The sequence below is a fragment of the Sarcophilus harrisii genome, chromosome 2, assembly GCF_902635505.1.
Source record: "Sarcophilus harrisii chromosome 2, mSarHar1.11, whole genome shotgun sequence".
NCBI classification, from domain to species: domain Eukaryota; kingdom Metazoa; phylum Chordata; class Mammalia; order Dasyuromorphia; family Dasyuridae; genus Sarcophilus; species Sarcophilus harrisii.
This window is the reverse complement of record NC_045427.1, coordinates 380,037,278-380,057,089: the sequence shown is the minus strand read 5'-3', so window position 1 is coordinate 380,057,089 and position 19,812 is coordinate 380,037,278. Positions and strand designations below refer to the sequence as shown.

At 35.4% G+C, this 19,812-nt stretch overlaps 1 protein-coding gene across 3 annotated transcripts in view; it reads right to left on the bottom strand.

Annotated features, from left to right (window-relative positions):
- Nucleotides 1-19,320, bottom strand: part of TCERG1 (transcription elongation regulator 1) — a 65,986-nt gene extending 46,666 nt beyond the window's left edge. For all 3 annotated transcript variants that reach the window (XR_004232131.1, XM_031953483.1, XM_031953484.1), the window contains exons 1-4: nt 19,215-19,320; nt 15,797-16,022; nt 10,666-10,818; nt 9,669-10,272 (exon numbers count right to left, since the gene is read on the bottom strand). Coding sequence is in view for 2 of the 3 variants with exons in the window: in XM_031953483.1 (XP_031809343.1) it covers nt 9,669-10,272; nt 10,666-10,818; nt 15,797-16,022; nt 19,215-19,273 (1,042 nt within the window). In the remaining variant the exon portion in view is untranslated. The remainder of the gene's footprint in view (nt 1-9,668; nt 10,273-10,665; nt 10,819-15,796; nt 16,023-19,214) is intronic.
- Nucleotides 19,321-19,812: the final 492 nt, after the last annotated feature.

Sequence of the window (19,812 nt, the reverse complement as noted above, 5' to 3'; positions counted from 1 at the left end):
CTGAAGCATGCTATTTCATTTTTTTTTCTTTTATTCAAGTCTTTTTGTATAAAATAACAAATATAGAAATGTTTTACATAATTGCACATGTATAACCTATATCTGATTGCTTACTATCTCTGGGAGGGGTGAGCAAAGAAAAGGGAGGGAGTTGGAGCTAAGAATAGAATTTGGAACTCAAAACTTCAAATAAAAATGTTTAAAAATTAAGAAAAGAAAAGAAAATAGGAATATAGTGGGAAGGAAGATTAGTTGATGCAATTGTGTCAAAAAATCAATTTCTGCCCTAAAAAACAATTTTTTTGTTATTGTCTTCTAAGACTTCCCAAAACTCCATGCAACTTATTCCTTCAGTCATACTAAGTATATCAATAAAATAATGTTTAAAAATCAAATTGTATATAGATTTATCTGGTCTGAAATATAATTCAAATAGCAAATGTAGTCAGGTACTATCCAAAAACACAGGGTTCTACAAAATAAGGCAAAATTTTACTCACTTATCATGGTTGAATTGAACTAGTAAAATAAGGCAAATGGTATTATCATTCCACAGTAAAAAAAAAAAAAAAAAAAAAAAAAAAAATATTATATATATGAAATATGTGAAAAATTAGCACAATGTTTACTCTTACCAAGTATATTTTGGGAGTCAGACACACCCTGTAGAGTTAACAGCTCAGCTCCTGAAGATAAAAGCAAAAAATAATGGCCTCTATACAATAATCTTCTAGAATTGTGCTGCTTTGGCATGACCATTTCTAGGACTTCTTGGAAGTGAATTTCCTGCTCACTATCCCTCTTTTCACTTTCATAATTTCCTTTTTTACTCCAGATGCCACGCTAAGGAATGTTTCCTTCTGGTCCCCAATACGTAAGGCTTTTTTGGTTTTGCTAAACAATTGTTTCTCACTTTTTTATTCTTTACTATATGAAATGAAAGGGGGCAGGAATGAGGGTATATATGTGGAAATTATTATAGAAGGTATCCAAAAAGTCTTAATGTAGCTAAAGCTAAAGCTATAGCTTTTAAAGACTTGGGGGGGGAGGGGGCATGGGAAATAGAGGGACATAAATAAGTAGAAGGAAATAAATGTAGGTGATATAAAAACAAAAATATCAATAAAAATTTTAAGTGTCTATTATAATTTTCTCTGGAAAAATTTTCATTTTACCAGTGTGGTCTTCATGTAACTATTCAAACTGACTTCAGTTTATCAGTTTTCATGCTATCTGTAGCTCAAATATTAAGATAAAATTAATATCTTAGGCATTCCTCACCATCTGTAACAGGACTTGTGAATCCAATGATAATAAATGGTGGTGAATAACATTTTCTTTTCTGTACTTCAATATCAATATTTATTAAGTACCTATTATACTTTGAGGCTTCCACATACCACAGCTTAAACCTCCCAAAAACCAGTTATTTACTCATCACAAAAAGTTTTATTTCTCCTTAAAAATAAGACAATAAAAAATATTTATTTAACAGAATAATCAACTTACAACTCAATTAAAAGGCTCTTTTCAAAATTATGTGATAATATGGAGGCAGAGTACAGGAAAATTCTATATTACTACAAAACCAGTTACTTTACCCTTCAGGATCAGAATATGAATTTAAACAATTTAAAATGATTTAGAGTTATTTTGAAGTTCAAGTTACTAGATTAGATTCAAAAATATTCAATAATTTTGATCACTGTACCTACCACAGTTGGAAAACTACCTTTTGGGGATGAGTTACCAAATCTGGCTAGCTTAGTGCTTGAATTACAAACACGGAGAGCCAAGATGACAGAAAAAAGACAGGTATTCATCCAAGTTCTCCCAAATTCCCAGCCAAACAACTTTAAAACAATGCCTCAAAAAAAAAAAATAAATAAATAAATAAATAAATAAAAAAAACAATGCCTCAAACAAATTCTGGTGCAGCAGAATCCACAAAAGGAATAAGTTAAACACTTTGCTAACCCAAGGAACTTAGAAGATTGGCAGAAAAAGGTTTGTCTTACTGCAAAGTGGAATACAGGCCATCCCACAATGTATCCAAGACAACGCAGCAAGGTGACACCTGGGCATATCAGCAGCAGGCCTTAGGGGCAACTGAATCAGGTGAAACTACAGACTATAAAAATATCAGAAAACTGCTAGAAGGAGATTACCAGGGTCCCTTTGCTGGCACTTGATGCAGGATTGTTGTATTGATCATGTGTCCAGGTCACAGACCCAGGGAAAGAAGAAGCACTGGCACATCAAAGCAGACAGCTGTAGGGGAGCAAGAACCCTGATGACAGTGCCACAGCAGAGAAGAGAGCTTATGGTAGCTAACAGACAAGGGCACAGAGCAGAAGTGTAGTAAGCCCACATGCTCCTTAGATCATACCATTTTGGAAGACAAGAAAAGTTACAGATCTTCAGAATTATTTCTGACAAAAGCTATACAAAAAACCTAAAGCTTGGAACAGTCCCCCCCTCCTCTATGGGAACAGAGTCCAACTTTCATAGAAAGAACTTGACCACAGAAAGTTACTAGGGAAGATCAAGACAAACTCAGAAGAAAACAAAAACCGAAACTGCTACATCCAAAGCCTCAAAAATGTAAACTGGTCTCAGGCCCAGAAAGAATTTCTGGAAGAGCTAAAAACAGATTTAAAAAATCAAATAAGAAAAGTAAAAGAAAAACTAAGAAAAATGCCACTGATGCAAGAAAAGCATGAGAATGAGTCAATATCTTAGTCAAGGAAGCACCAAAAAAAGTAACATAATAGGCCAAATGATAAAAGCAGCACAAAAATCCACTGAAGAAAAAGAATGCCTTAAAAAGTAGAATTTGTCCAATGGAAAAAGAGAGATACAAAATTCTTTAAAAATCAGAATTTAGCAAGCAGAAGCTAATGACTTAGGAAACAATAAAACAAAATCAAAAGAATGAAAAAAAAAAAAAAAAAAAAAACAGAAGGAAATGTGAACTATTTCATTGGAAAAAACCAAGAGACCTGAAAAAAAAAAATCAGGGAAAGATCATCTGAGAATAATTGGATTATTTGAAGTCAGAATCAAAAAGAGCCTAAACATCATTTTTCAAGGGGAAAAAAAAAATTCCCCAAGATCCTAAAACCAGAGAGTAAAATAGAAACTGAAAAAAATTACCAATCATCTTCTGAAAGAGATCCCAAAATGAAAACTCTCAGGAATCTAATAGGCAAATTCCAGAGTTCCCAGGATAAGGAGAAAACATTGCAAGCAACCAGAAAGAAATATTTCAAATAGTGTGGAGCCACGGGATAACAGAAGATTTAACAGCTTCTATATTAAAGAAGCAAAGGCTTGGAATTCTGTAAGGCAAAGTGGCTAAGATTATAACCAAGAATAATCTACCCAGCAAAATGGACTATAATCCTTCAGAGTTAAGAAAAAAAAGGTCATTCAGGGGCAGCAGCTAGGTAGCGAAGTGGATAGAGCACCAACCCTGAAGTCAAGAGGACCCGAGTTCAAATTTGGCCTCAGACATTTAAAGTGTGTGACCCTGGGCAAGTCACTTAACCCCAACTGCCTTGGGGGGAGTCATTCAATGAAAGAGCACTTTTGAGTTAAATAAGATGGGATGATATCTAAAATATATATAATTAAAAGATGAGAAAGAAGAATGCCCTGGGACAAAGAAAGAAGTAGAATGGGGTAAATTACCTGACATAAAAGGGGCATGAAAAAGCTTTTACAGTGGAGGGAAAGATGGGGGAGAGGAGGGAGGGAGGAACACTTGAACCTTACTCTCCTTGGAATTGGAACATGCAAATTCAGTTGGGTATAGAAATTTATCTTACCCTACAGGAAAGTAGGAGAGGAATGGGGATACAAGAAGTGGAAGGGAAGGGTTAGCAGAAGGGAGGGCAGAGTGGGAGAGACAGTAGTCATAAGCAACCCAATATTAAGGACAGTAGAAGAGGGAAGGAAGGGAAAAAGAAAAAGGAAGGGAAGGGGGAATAGAGGGAGGGAAAGATTGAAGGATTAAAATGGGAGGAAACAGGATGGAAGTACATAGTATTACAAAAGGGGCTCATTTCTCAAACATATAGAGTCAAATTTATAATAGTCATCCCCCAAATGATAAATGGTCAAAGGATATAAGACAAGTTTTAAGAAAAAATCAAAGCTATCAATAGTCAAATGAAAAATGTTCAAATTTCTATTGATTAGAAAAATGCAATCTAAAATAACTGAGGTATCACCCCACACTTAGCAAATGGGCTAATATGACAGAAAAGAAAAATGACAAATGTCAAAGTAGATGTGGAAAAACTGGGACACTAATGCACTGTTGGTGGAGTTATGAACTGATTCACCCATTCTGGAAAGCTATCTAGAACCATGCCCAAAAGACAATAAAGCTTGCAATACCACAACTACATCTATATCCCAAAGAGATTTAAAAGAAAAAAAAAGGATCTATATGTACAAAAATAATCACAGAAGCTCTTTTTTGTAGTGCAAAGAATTGAAAATGAAAAGCATTCCTATGAATTGGGAAATGGCTGAATAAGTTGTGATACATGATTGTGATGGAATACTATTGTGCTGTAAGAAATGACAAGTAGGATGCTCTTAGAAAAAGTAATAGCAATACTGCACAATGATCAACTATGAATGACTCGGCTAATCTCAGTGATACCAATCAAGCACCACTCTGAAGGACCCATGATGAAAAATGCCATCCACCTCCAAAGAAAGAAATGATGGCGTTTAAATGCATATCAAAAGCATTCTTTTTAAAAACTTTTTCTTGGTTTTCTTTTTTCAGTTTGTATTTTCTTTTAACTACTTTAAGTATTTAACTACTTGCTTTAAACTACAAAACTATAAAACATATATTGACTACAAAGTATAACATAGCAAACTGCTTGTCTTTTCAGAAAAGACAAAGGGAGGGAGAGAAATTGAAACTCAATTTTTTAAATCGAATGTTTAAAATTGTTTTTACGTACAATTGGAAAGACAAATAAAATATTAAATTTTTTAAAAACTGTTTAAATAATTACAAGTATGTAGTATATTGTTAGCCCTATCCTTTAATCCTGCCCAATTAATTATCTCTGTTATCCCCAATCTATATACCAACCAGTTCTGACTTCTTATTCCAGTCCTTTATCTCCAAATGCTTATATTGCTTTTTGACTTCCCACAAGTGGGCATGGTCTAAATGAAATTCATATCCCCCCCTAAAAGTACCATTTCTTTATTATTCCTATTTCTATCTATGGTTGTTGCTCAGGGTATGCCAGAAAGCTTGGAGCCATTTTTAACATTTCCCTCAGGTCTTTTTGTTTTTTCCTTCATTGTCTATCTTGCCTTTACTTTCTATTCTCTCTACTACTACTAACCTAGTTAGTTACTTAGGCCTGAAACACAAGACTGAAACAATCAGCTTGGTGGTTTCCCCAATACTAACTTTCTATCCTGTATATCTGTATTTTTTCACTGCCAGACCAATTTTCTTTGACACTGGACTCTTCATCTGTCAGCTTCAGTAATTTTTTTGACTTCCCTATGCCTAAAACACTCTCTTTCCTCCAAACCAACCACTCTGCCTACTGATCTCTCTGGCTTCCTAGCATCCCACTACAAGAAGCTTTACCCAAAAACCTCTTCATTTTACTATCTTCCTTATGTTAATTTTATACCCTATTTACTCATCTTGCTTTGCATACATTTATCTGCATGTGATTCTCCTCCATTAAACTGCAAATTCCTTCAGGGACATCTTTTTTCTTTTTTGGTATCCTCAGTATTTGACACAAAGCTTGGCATTAGTAAATGCTGACTGACTGCTTTTTTTTTTTTATTTTATTATAGTTTTTTATTTACAAAACATATGCATGGGTAATTTTTCAACATTGACTCTTGACTGATTGCTTTTCTTGTGTTACACAAAGTAAACCTCTACACCTCTAGTCTACTTCTAATCTAAACTTCTTTCCCTAACTTTCAAAATGGACCAAAATTAGATCTCTCCTACTAGGCCAACCTATTTATTTCAATAAAATTGAGCCAAGATTACTGAGCATAAAGTTCTACTCCAATATCTCAAACAGACAAGGAAGCTAACATTGGGATCCGAAGTGCAGAGATATACCAGGCAGGACACGGAAGTGGCAGGACACACCAAGTAAACAAGGACTTAAAGATAGGCCAGGCCCAACAATTTACTATACACTTGAAATTCAAAAACTAGCCCTGCCAGATTAGATAGGGCTCATCACTAAAAAGTGGGTTACCAGGTAAATATAGTTTTACAAACTGGGAGATTCAAAGCAATAGTCAACATTCTTGGATATCTTCGAGTACAACACTCACATAAATACATCTATTGTTCTCAATGAAAACAAAATTTTTATCTAAGTCAACAAAAGCAAAACTAACAAGATGGATTTGCTCCAAATGACAATGAATATGGCGTGGTGCTTTAATGTATGTGGAACAAAATCAAATTTAAGTTAATGTTATAGAATTTCAAAGCCTACAAGATCTGCAACCATCATTGTCAGATAGTAGACTTAGAAAAAAACAAACTGTTATCAACATATTAAATTTGAATGTGATGCGTTAAACAACTTTCCCCTTAAAAGTTGCATATTTATTATATGTATCAAAATCATTCATTATGGTAACTAAAATATAATTCCTTTTCCAAAAATAATTACAACTTTTTAAAAAGTGGGAAGAAAAACAATTATAAGATCATTGTTCAACTCCAGAAAAATCATGAAACATGCCATCTACTTCCTGGAAAAAAGAATTCCTGGAAAGACAGATTTAAGATGCAAAATGAGATACATCCATGAAAACTGCCAAGATGGAATATTACTATGCATATTTCTTACAAAAGTTTTGGGTTTTTTTTTCTTTTTTTCTCTCCAATGGAGGCTAAGAGGAAAAGAAAATAAATGCCTGTTTATTGAAAAAACAAATTTTAATTTAAAAAAATAACATGTAGTTTAACATTTCAACAATTAAATTTCTTAAATTTTCAATGTCTTTTATTTTTAATAAGCCTTTAAAAACATCCTTTTGGAGCAGCAAGATGGCGGGGTGGGATAGAGTTCCTAACCCGAAGTCAGTTAGATGTAAGTTTAAACACTTAACTCCAATTGCCTCTCAAAAACAAAAATAAATTCCCCCCCCCCCAAAAAATACTATTTATTTTCCACACAAATCATATCTTTAAAACCTTAAAAAGGTTTCTAATCCAGGGAAGTCTTAAAAGAACACAAAACTTTGCTGAAAAGCAGTCAACTTCCTTATGATTTGAAGAATAGGGGAAATTAAGCCACTGTGTGACTACATTATTTGTTTTAATTGAATTTTTTTTGGATGGAAGTAATTACCCTTATTCCAAAATTAATTGATCATAGTAGCTAAATCTTTCATGATTGAACAACATTACAACATTGTCATTACAATGCATAATAATCTGCTTTCTCATTTGACTTTGATTTAGTTCACTTAGGTCTTAATCGTGTTTTGTTAAAACCACTTCCTTCATCATTTCCCACAATGCAATAGTACTCTATCACAACCATATGCCATAATTTGTACAGTCATTCCCTAATTGATGAGAATCCCTTTGATTTCCAATTCTTTGACAACATAAAAAAAGCCACCACAAATGTTTGTACACATAAATGCTTTCCCCTTTTCTTTGACTTCTTTGGAATACAGACATATAGTTTTTGGATCTGATTCCAAATTGTTTTCCAGAATGGTTGAAGTAGTTTACAACTCCACCAACAGTTTATTAGTGTACCTATATTTTTGCCTTTCTCCCTTCAGCACTTGTTATTTGTTAGATTTGGAATGCTATCTCAAAGTTGTTTTCAATTTGCTTTCTCTAATCAAGAGTGATTTAGAACATTTCTCTTATGACTATTGATGGGCTTTGATTTCTCCCTCTGAAAACTAACCATTCATCAGTTAGGGAATGGTTCTTTTTATAAATTTCACTTAGTTCTATATTCAGTAATAAATTAAGACTTTTCAGAGAAACTTTAAAAAAAATTTTTTTGTATTATTATATTAACTATGGTATCTTTTAGCAAAATGTAGTTTCCCCTATTTATCTCTTTAAATTTGGTTTATTTTTAAATGTATTTTGTCCAAGATCATGATTGCTATCTCTGCTTTTTGTACTTCAGCTGAAGCATAACAGATTCTGCTCCAATCCTTTAAAAAAAAAAAAAAAAAAATGCGGCAGCTAGGTGGTGCAGTGGATAGAGCACCAGCCCTGAATTCAGAAGGACCCGAGTTCAAATTTGGACTCAGACACCTAGCTGTGTGGCCCTGGGCAAGTTACTTAACCCCAATTGCCTCAGCAAAAAAAAAGATCCCCTCCCCGTCACTATAAATCAATTCAAATTGTTCATACTCTGATCCAGAAAGATAACATAACCGCATTTATAAAAAGGTTACAACTAGGTTTCACAACTAGAAAAAGCAGCCTTGAAAATGAAAAAGTAAAGATCTAATTAGAATATTGAAATTAGCAGTAAATTTGACATACTGGTCTAGGCAACTTTCTAACATCTTATAAGTTGCAAATAAAATGTTCATCTTTGTTTTAAAGGGTAGCTTGTTAATGTGGAGAGGGAAAAACAGTAAAGAAAGTAAGGGGCAAACGCTAATGCTTATGGACATAAATCAGTAAAGGGAACTACTTCATTCCTATACCAATGAAATTTTCAGTCCAGTATACTATCCTTCTTTCCCTCATAATATTTATTTATATAAAATGGAGTTTTCTATTGTTCTTAAGAGACAAAATATAGATCCTGACTTGTGAATGAATATTACAAATATAAATTATTTTGAGAAACTATGCCCCCCCCCCAATTCCATTAATCACATTAGCATTATTTTATAATTTATAAAAAAAACTGTCAAGGGAGTTTATCAATAATTAACCATATAAATGTGTTATGTTTCAGATGTCATAAAAATTATTATAAATTCTTTGAGTAAAACACACACTAATAAAATTATTTGAATAGATTGATTTATGAAAAATCAGAGTAGAGTAAGAAACGTGACAAATTTTTGTTTAGAAAAAAATGGGTACTGAATCACAACATTAAAGTTTAGAAACTAAGAATTTTTTCAGCCACAGTAACTCATGAAGACTATAAAGTGTACAAGGATTATAATCTATCTCAACAGAGAGAATGCCCACATCAATAAAATTATAGTTTCTATGTAAAAAGAAAGTTTTATGTTTTAACTAGCAGTCGCTCACCTCAAAAACATCTTTAGTAAATTCAGGACAGTCATTCACAATTCATTTTTACCTCTGCTCATCTGCTTATGCTATTTCCCTTGCTTCAACTGCCTTTTCATCTCTTTTACATCTATCTAAACACTACTCTACCTATTTTCAATTCTTCCATGATTCCTATGTTTTTATCCCTTTTCTAAATTCATTATGGTCTGTACCATATAACTCAGTATTTAATTATGTATATGCTATTCTCATCCCTAGAGCAACTATTGCATGTATTGTACCATGCATGTTAATTTTCTCTCCACTCAAAATGATTAGATGCTTCTGGTGGGCACAAACTACATCTTAATTAAATTTTCTTGGGAGGAAAAAAAAAATCATAAACTCTACTTACTTGATACAGTCTGTGAAACTGAAGTTGCTGTTGTTGTTGTAGAAGTGGTAGAAGACTGTGTAGATGATGGCGTTGAAGTAGAAACTACTGATGCTGGGCTACTAGTTGTAGGAGTGGATGCATTTACAGCTTGAGCTTGTACTTGAGCTTGTACTTGAGCCTGTGCCTGTGCCTGAGCTTGGGCTTGAGCCTGTGCCTGTGCCTGAGCTTGGGCTTGAGCCTGGGCTTGTGCCTGGGCCTGGGCTTGTGCCTGGGCCTGGGCCTGAGCCTGGGCCTGGGCCTGAGCCTGGGCCTGAGCCTGAGCCTGAGCCTGGGCCTGTGCCTGAGCCTGTGCTTGTGCCTGAGCTTGGGCCTGTGCCTGAGCCTGAGCTTGGGCCTGGGCCTGGGCCTGGGCCTGGGCTTGGGCCTGAGCCTGTGCCTGTGCCTGTGCCTGAGCCTGAGCCTGGGCCTGGGCCTGAGCCTGAGCCTGTGCCTGGGCCTGTGCCTGAGCCTGTGCCTGAGCCTGAGCAGCCAGCATAGGAGTTAATTCTGATTGCTGAATAACTTTAACTCCATCTGGTTTGGTCCATGCAGACTCACGAGTCCGAGCATTATAATAATAAACCTGTAGAGAAGCAAATAAAGATGCTAATATAACAAATCTGTCTTGAGAAAAATGGACACAAATAGATGCTAAATGCTTATGTAAATCAGACGCCCAAAAGTTTCTGTAATGACTGTCCAATCCAATATTTAGCTATTCCTGATAATGTTGCCCTAATTCAATCATCTGTGATCTACACAGAAGATACCATTGTGATTGACTGATAAGACATTTGATGGCTACACTGCACAATGCACTATGCAAGATGATGGAGATAAATATTTTTTAAAATAATCATTGCCTCTAAGGAAGACACAGTCTACTTGAAATATATAACATTTAAATAGATACTTGCAAATAGTCTATGTCTTACAATGCATCACCCACATGCTTCAAATCTGTTTTACATCTTACCTTTCCATCTGGAGTTTTGTTTTCTACCCATATTTCCTCAGTGGGAGGTAATGTTGGTGTACCAGGGGCAGTAACTGGAGGCATTCCAGGTGGAAACATCATGCCAGGAGGTGGAGGCATAGTTCCCATGGGAGGAGGCATAAAAGGTGGTCTCTGTGAATAATCATAATAGCGATGTTAATATAGTAATTTTTACACCATGTTTACAACATTCTTTTTCTATTTTTGTTTCAATTAAATACAAACACCCAAGCATTTTAGCAATAAGACAACTGTTAGGATAAGCACCACTGATCCTACTTTATATGTTAAATAATTATAGTAGCACTTTGTGGTAGCCAAAACTCTCGGTGGGTGCTTATCAATTAGGGAATGGCAGAACAAACTACAGTATATGAACATAATAGAACGCCATTGCTCAATAAGAAATGAAGACTGAGGAGAATTCAGAGAAACACAAGAAAACTAAAAAGTGAAGAAAGCAGAACCAAGAAGACAATAGATGTGACTACCCTAATAAAGCAAATGATGATACTAAACTAAATGAAAAACACTGAACACTGTCCAAAACTAGAATTCTGACAAACTATAACGAATAATCTTAGTCGAAGAGAATGGATGATGAAAAACACTTCTCTCAGAAATAAAATGGAAGTTTGGGAAAAAAAATTTACATATCAAATGAGGTCAATGATTTGGTTAGTTTCGCTTATAAGTTTTTCATTGTTACAAAAAATGAATAGTTTAATTGGAGAGATGGAAGAGTTAAGTGAAAATAACCATAATGTAAAAACAAAATGTAAAAATGAAACATTAATAAAAATTTTTATACAATTTTCAAAAATCTTTGCTGATACCCAACTTACCTCAAATATAAGATTTCAGTACAATGAAACAATACAGCAGAGTTCACTGTAACAGGATTTGATCAATAATACATAAGACAAGAAACAAACCCATATAAAACCCTGCAAATTCAAGCCTCATTTGCAAGAAGGCAATACAGAAAATAAAAAAATGTTGGAGGCCCTAGAATTGGTAAGGATGATGCTGATAAACGCATGAGTTTTTAAAGTTCGAAAGTGGCATATGGGTGTTATGTCAGCTTACAAAAAGTATGGTAATATGGAAGAAAGAAAAAAAAAGTGACACTCCTCTTATTCTTTCTAAAAGAAAAGAAAGTTCTTTACAGCAAATTCCTTAACAATTTAGGAAGTAGAAAAAATTATTAGCTAGGAAATTGTTTTTACACTGAAGTCAATAGTCTGAAAAAAGTCCATTATGAACCAAAAACCCTCAAATGGAATTTTTAATTTTTATATTCCTCTTTTTTGAGAAAAACAAATTTAACCAACACCAGCAAATGTCAAAAAAACTTTAGTATTCAAGTTAAGTCCTGGAGAAATTAAGTTAGTCTAGAATTAAGTTCTGAATTCAGAAAAATGTCAACTGTTTAAATCAGACATTGTAATAGCCTCATTCATCAAAATGAGTTAGATTATGTTCAATATGTTATATAATATTAAAGCAGGAACATAGACATTTTAGAAAAAAAAAACATTTTTTAGGGGAAAAAAAGGTAAAACAAAAAAGCTTTCTACATAATTTGTAGTTAGCGTTAATTTTTTTTTTTTTTTTTTTTTTTGGCCTGAGGCAATTGGAGTTAAGTGACTTGCCCAGGGTCACAATTAAATGTCTGAGCCCAAATTTGAACTCAGGTCCTGCTGACTACAGGGCTGGTGCTCAATCCACTGCACCAACTAGCTGCCCCTTAAAATTCAATTTAAACAAGATCAGGCTTATACACTAATAGTGATGTGGAATCATTTCTTTTTTGGGGGAAAAAATCTTTCCCAATCTATTTTCTTTTAGATTCATTCTATTTTTTTTTAGATTTGAACAGCTAATAATGAATATAAACATGTTACAAACATCTTTCAAGCATTATTAGCTAGAAATAATCTATTTTAATACATGACATAATTATACATTAATGCCAAGAAAAGTATCCCATTGAAAAGCATCTACTTAACATCAAAATATTTCTCTGCATTAAAATTACATTGGTCTATTTTGGTTCTTCCATTAGCTTTAAATGAATGGCATAAACAGAGCAACAAAATTCACATGTATCTTAAGTGATAGAAAATGAAATTGGTTTCTTCCAAACAAATATTTTTTAATCTAATCTTAAAGAGATGTTAAGATCAGAGGTACATCAAATTTTTTGAACGTTTTAGATTGTGCTGATAAAACTAGAAGTGATAGACTCTTTTGGTAAAGAAATATGGCAATATGAAATAGTCACAAAAATATTCAAGCCCTCTGACTCCATAATTAAATTGCTAGAAATATACCCTAAGAGTATTTTTGTAATGAAAAACATTTATCAGTTCAAAAATATAAGAGTTGCATTAGTGATAATTATGGAGAAGTTGAAACAACCTAACTGTCCAAAAGTTATGGCACAGAAATGTCATAATTACAATACCATTAAAAATTATCAATATGAGCAAGATAAAAAAATTTAAAAGATTTTAACGTAAAGATATATCAAGATATACATTTCCAACCATATTAAAGGAAAGTTTATCTACAAATACACAGATGAATGAACAAGAATAAAAACGACACAGAACAGATGACTAATAAGCTATTGTGGATATATTAGAATATTTAAAAGTATAAACAGTTATAAGAATGTTATTTAGTTTTTGTTGGTATATATAATCAATTGGGATTATAGACTTAGAACTGAAAGATCTCAGATGTCAGTTCTAACTCCCTTACTTTTCAGATAAAGAAACTGAGGCCAAAAGAGTTATGTGACTTGCCAAAGTCATATATATATATATATATATATGTACCAGAAATAAATATTTTAATTCAAATCCTGATTCCAAAGCCTTTCCATTACACCATTAATTACTGTGCATTTAAAAATATTCAAGTATCTATTTCCATAATCTCTCCTACAAAAACATATATATCTAAATTCAGCAATTTCCCTGTCAAATACCATTATTTTTCTAATTCTATTTCAAATATACTCATTTTCACTTTTTCAGTTCAATTAATTTAGTAAAAGAAGTACAAATGAGAAATCTATTATGTTATGTTTGGCAGTCTGCACACAAGAATACAAAAATAAAAGATATATATTGAATGAAGGAGAATCAAAAGATCATATATTTCAAAGTGAAAGTGACTTAGTCATCCAATCTCTTCCCATTTTTTTCTTTTCCTGACTTCCTTCAAGATTCAACTAAAATCTAACCTTCTCACAAGTCTTCTCTTAATACCTTCCCTCTATCACCTCATTTAGTTTGCTCAACATAGTTCAATTTCCTCTTTTAAAATACAACTCCTTGAGGGCTGGTACAGGTTTCAAAGCTTAAGCACAGTGCTTAGCACATAGTTTTCACTTTTAAAAAATCTTTAACAACTTGAATGGTCTGAGTTTCATTTTAAAGATGAGGAAATCTGAGACCTCACCAATCAGAAGTAATCTCTTTCTCCCCTAAATTTCAAAAAAATTTTTCTTTGTACTTCTCTTGTACTTTCACTCTACCTAGTGAATTGTATATATGGCTATTTGTGTCCTATTTTAGGCCCCCTTCCCCCAATTTAGACAATCTATTTCTTATTGGCTTAGTATCAACTATAGTATTTAGTCCTTCACACATAATACACACTAAACATTTCAGTCAACCAGCATTCATTTATTAAAGGTCTACTATATGGGTCTACTATATACTTAGCACTATACTAAGTGCTAAGGACACATATCTGTTAAACTCTGAATGAAGATGTGCAACAGGGGGCAGCTAGGTGGTGTAGTGGTTCATGCACTAGCCCTGAAGTCCGGAGGATCTGAGTTCAAATCTGACCTCAAGACACTTAACACTTCCTGGCTGTGTGACCTTGCACAAGTCACTTAACCCAATTGCCTCAACAAAAAATAATAATAATAAAATTAAATTAAATTAAAAGTTATGGACTAATTATACCTAGCTTATCTTTTTTGGATAAATCTGAGTTTCCCTCGATCCCATTTATTCTAAACAGGATTCACTGGTAATAATTTTCTGTCATTTTTGGGGGGTGTAGAGGAGAAGGGTTATAATTTTTTTTTCAGAATAGAGACTTTATGGTAATATTAAAATTACAATGTCCCTATTTGACTATGATTTTATTAATTTACATTCAATTTATCTATATACTTGCTATTGTTATTTATTGTTTTATTTCTACCTTTAATAATCATTACAAGTTCTACTTTGTGAAGAACCATTATTTAAACATTCATCTCTTTATGTCCCCTTTCCCTAAAATGACACAATGTCTGAAAAGTTGCTAGTTAGGAGCACTGGTGCTGCAATCAGGAGGGCCCGAATTCAAATTTGTCTCCAACACTTTGTGTGTCCCTGAGCAAGTCACTTAACCTTGATTGCCTAAGAAAGAAATTTAAGCAAAATCCATTCTTGTGAGTGACTGTATCTTATACATTTTTCCTCAAACATTTAATATAGGACCACATATTCAGGAAACCCTCATAAACCCTCAGTAAACATCTGTATACAGACTGCTAGGCACAATACTAATTTTAAATAAAATACAGTCCCTAATCTCATATATAGGGGTTTTTGTTAAAGAGAATATAAACACCAACACAGATACTTATAATACAGAATACACACGATAAAAAAGAAAAAAAGAAGGGGTAACTAATATCCAAAAGGAAAGATTAAAATTAACAAGAAAAACTTCATGGAGGCAGCAAAATATTAGTTCAGCTTCAAAGCACAAGTAGGAATTTAATAAAAGGTAAAGAAAGGTCAGAAAGCGATCCTGGGCACAATTAATAGCATAAACAAAGGCAAAGCAGCACAGGGTCAGAAGTGTAAACTTGTGTAAAGGGGAATAATGAGGAGTGCAAAGGTAAGATGATAATCAAATTAGGAAGGATCTTCAATGCCAGGTAACTGAATCTGAGCCATTTAAAAAAGAGCCATTTAAAATTTTTTCAGCAACAGTGACCTGACCACATATGTATAAGAAAGACTTCTCTACCACAGTGTGAGGAACCAAATATTGGTAAATGGAAGGATATGATTCATTCATTCCTTACCTGTAGATGTGGAGGGCCCATAGGTGGAGGAATTCCTCCTGGAGGAGGCATTGGTGGCATATTAGGATCAAAAGGAGGACGACCAAAGGGGGGCCGAGGTGGTGGAGGGGGGCCTCTCATCATCCCAAAAGGTGGAGGTGGACGCATCAGAGGTGGTGGGCCTCGCATGACGGCATTTGGTGGGGGAGCTGGACCACGAAACCTCAACGCTTGCTGTTGAGCCATTCTGGGTGAAAAGACAAAGCACTATTAATTTATTAAGTTAAGAAAGTATACAATTTTTATAAATCACAATCTCCTTCAATAACTCATACTATATATAGTGCTAGTAGTAAAAAATTTTATTACATTACTTACTATCAAAAAACCTCATAGTACTCCCACATTTTTATGATATATTCCAAATTTCTAATACAAAAACTTCTATTATAACTTGAAGTCCATTACCTAGGACATAAAGGGGATAAGTCTCACTATTCCCTACAGACAAGAAATGAAGACCAAAATTTCTGAACCTTACTTGTCCTAGTTCTTTCAGTTTGTAAAGGCCCTAGTTTTCAACCTTTAATCAGCTTTCAATTTATTTTTCAAACTAAATTATTTTCATTCCAAATCAATTTTGAGTAAAGAATTAGACACAATACTTAATCTAGGCCAAGGTGTGCTACAGAAAAATTGGAACTGATATAGTCAGTTCAACTAAATCGATTTCTCATCAACAAAATGTGCAAATTTATAATTCATGAAAATAATTAGTTGAGGGTTACAATAGTCAAACAAGTAAAAACAAAGTACAAGATGTACCTCCGGCCCAAAATTGCAAAATTACTTCAATTCTAGCTTTCTTTTCTTAAACAAAGACATTTCTATTTATTGATTTGATTCCCTCACTAGTTGCCAAAACGAACTCCATCATGAGTCTGTATGCCTTCAACTTTAGCCTTCCCTAATACCTAGAGGACATTCTTTCCTTACCTATGCATTCCAGAATGCTACTCTTCTTTCAAAACATAGATCCCTTTAAGCGCCAGCTTCTTTCTACATGAAGCCTTTCCTGTTCTTTCCATTATTAGTGCTCTCCATCTCTCTGGAACTACTTTGTATTCATTTGTAATATTCTCTTTATAGAGAAGTAGCCTTGAAAACTAAAAAGATCAAAATTCAAGTCTTGTCTTTCACACATTACTTACTGGCTGTTATCTCTCTGGACAACTTTCTAAGACTAATTTGCAGAACTAGTGAAATCATGAATACATACAGTCCCTATTCCCTATTCATTCTGCACATGCTTTTATATTTACTTGTTGACTCTACATTAGAATGTAAACCCCCTTGAAAGCAGAGATTTTCATTCTTTCTATTTGCATATCCAAAGTCCAACACACAGAAGATGGGGGTACGTAATAAATACTTAGTGATTGATTACATGTTACTAAACTGGTAAATAAAAACTCGAGCCTTCCTCAAATGAGTTTTTCCCTATTCTAAATTATTATTTGTTTAGTATGGCCATCATTATTTCATGTAGCACCTCATCCTTCAACACTGAACCCCATGGCAAGATTAAAAGTTTCCTAGATGGTTCACGTTCTATTTCTTTAGAAACAATGATGTCTACTTACACTAACAAATGAACCCACATAACTTAAAACTGAAATATTTGGCCTTGTGCAACAAGAAGGATAATATATTAGTAATTTTGCCCCCCTCTCCATAAAGCTACCAGTTAGAAATTTACAACCTCATCATAAAGTTCTTAAATGCAGTAATGGAAAGGAAAAAACAATACAATAAAACACCTAACATAAGAGTCCTATTCAATTCTCTCTTCTAATATCTTCTGTTCTGATAATAGCATATTTGAAAAATTCTTGGTACAAGAGCCTAAGAAAAATGTCCTGCAAAATTCAGTGATGTTCCTTATGAAACTATCTAAGTGACCTTCACTTGAGAGCAGAATCAAGATATGAACTTTCCAATCACTAACAACAAGACACCATGGTAACCTATTGTGATGATCATTACTAAATGGAGTATAACAGAGTAAGTGTAAGATTTAAGGTAAACTTATTTTATTTCTCATTTTATTCCAGTTCAACACTTAACATTATCAGATAAGTCACAATTAGAAATAAAAAATTATAAAATGCCACTATCATATACAACACTTGCATCTAATTTGAAAGATCATTTCAAGTTGGCAACCTATCAACCACTTCTCTAGTGATTTGTAAAAGGAAAAAAGTTATAATGAATTTGTAATTCAGGGTATATAGTAAAGATTATGAGACAGATCAGTAGTGAAATTCAAAACTCCTTTTCCTACCAATTACGGTTACTTTCACAATGCTGTACTTCAAATTTAAACATCAATGTTCTGCCCAGGAAGCACACATAGCCTACTATAACAACATCCTTTTAAGACTTTCATAGATTTGTAGACTGTTATAACAAAAGAAAATGTTTTTACAGATAAAACACAACTTCAGTAGAGTATGACTTAGATGTGCATGTCCCATTGGAAATAGAGGATTTGGAAGGAGAGAGAGGAGTTGGGGGTAAGAATGCCATTTAATTCTCTGGGGCCACAGCTTGGCCGAGGGGAAAGAAATGCTGGTTAGAAGGGAGAGAAATCAGAGACAGATAAGGATAAGCGTGGCCGAGTTAAGTCTGGAAGGGTAAGCAAAGGGAGGGAAGAGGGCAAAGCCGGGATTCCTCCCCCATCCCCCAAATTATCCGGTTTTTACTTCGGATTCTGCATTCGAAAAATGCAAAATAATTGCACTACGAGTGGATCTGTTAGCCCTAAAAGAATGGAAGCTCCCGGAGGGCAGGGGCTGGCGCGTTTCTGCCTCAGTACACAAACACACAGTATGTTCTCGCTAATTATTATTTGGTAGCAGGACTTCGTGGGCCCCAGTGAGAGAGGTCGAGAGTGGGAAGTAAGCTGAGAGAGGACCGAGGAGAGCAGGGGGTCGGGGGGCCTCCGGAGCTAAGTGCGGGGACGCGCTGGGAAGCGAGGAGCCGGAAGGAAGAAAAGAAGCAAGGAAAGCCAAGGCCTCGGGGGCCCAAGCCGGGGCTGAGGAGGGTGAAGGGGACTGGGGGCGAAGCGGGGCGGGGCAGGGCGGGGAACGAGGCCCCGGGGCCTCCGGCTCCATCCCAGGAGCCAGCCAGCCATTCCCCCAAACACACACACAACACACACACGCACGCACACACAGAGTCCCGCCGCAGCACAGACACAGACACAGACGTACACACACTCACACGCGGTACCGCCGCAACACACACACACACGCGGTCCCGGCCCCGTGCCGCCGCGGGCCCTCCTCTCAGCCGCGGCCGCGGCTCCCAGCCTGAGCGCCAGACCGAGCCGGAGACCCAAACCTCGGCCGGTGACAACGGCGCTGCTTCTTACCTGAGCTCCCCTGTGTTGTATCGCTCACCGTCCCCCCCGTCCCCGCCGCGTTCCGCCATTACACAGGACCCCGCTCACCCACCCGCCGACTAGGAGAGTCCCATTGGGCGGAGGAGACGTCAATCCCCTCCCCGGAAGGCGGGCGTTGCCCGAATCCGTGAGACAATTGGACAACGCTGCGGTCGCTCTGGCGGCCGGGGAAAGAACCCATCTATCCATTGGACAAAGGGCCCGCCGACTTTGAAAGCGGTGAAGAGGCAGCTCGTTGATTGGATATTCTAAAGCTTTATGGGAAACGCGACCGTAACAGCGAGGAACCGCCCGGCGCCCCCTCGTGGTCTGGAGAACCGAGTCCTCCCACGACCGACCCCAGCCCAGCTTCAGCCACGTGTCTGCCGGATCTTGGAAAAACCAATTATGTAGTGCCATTGGCTATGTATAGCCCCGGCAGGGAACTTCGCTCTGAGTCAACGAATCAAGAGCAAGCCTTACTCGGCTTCAGAGCCGTAAACGGCTTGTTCTAGAAACCTGTTACTTTCTTCCTTCTTAATTCAACAAACCTATCTTTTCCATTACGCGTCCTCTGAGTGACGTGAAC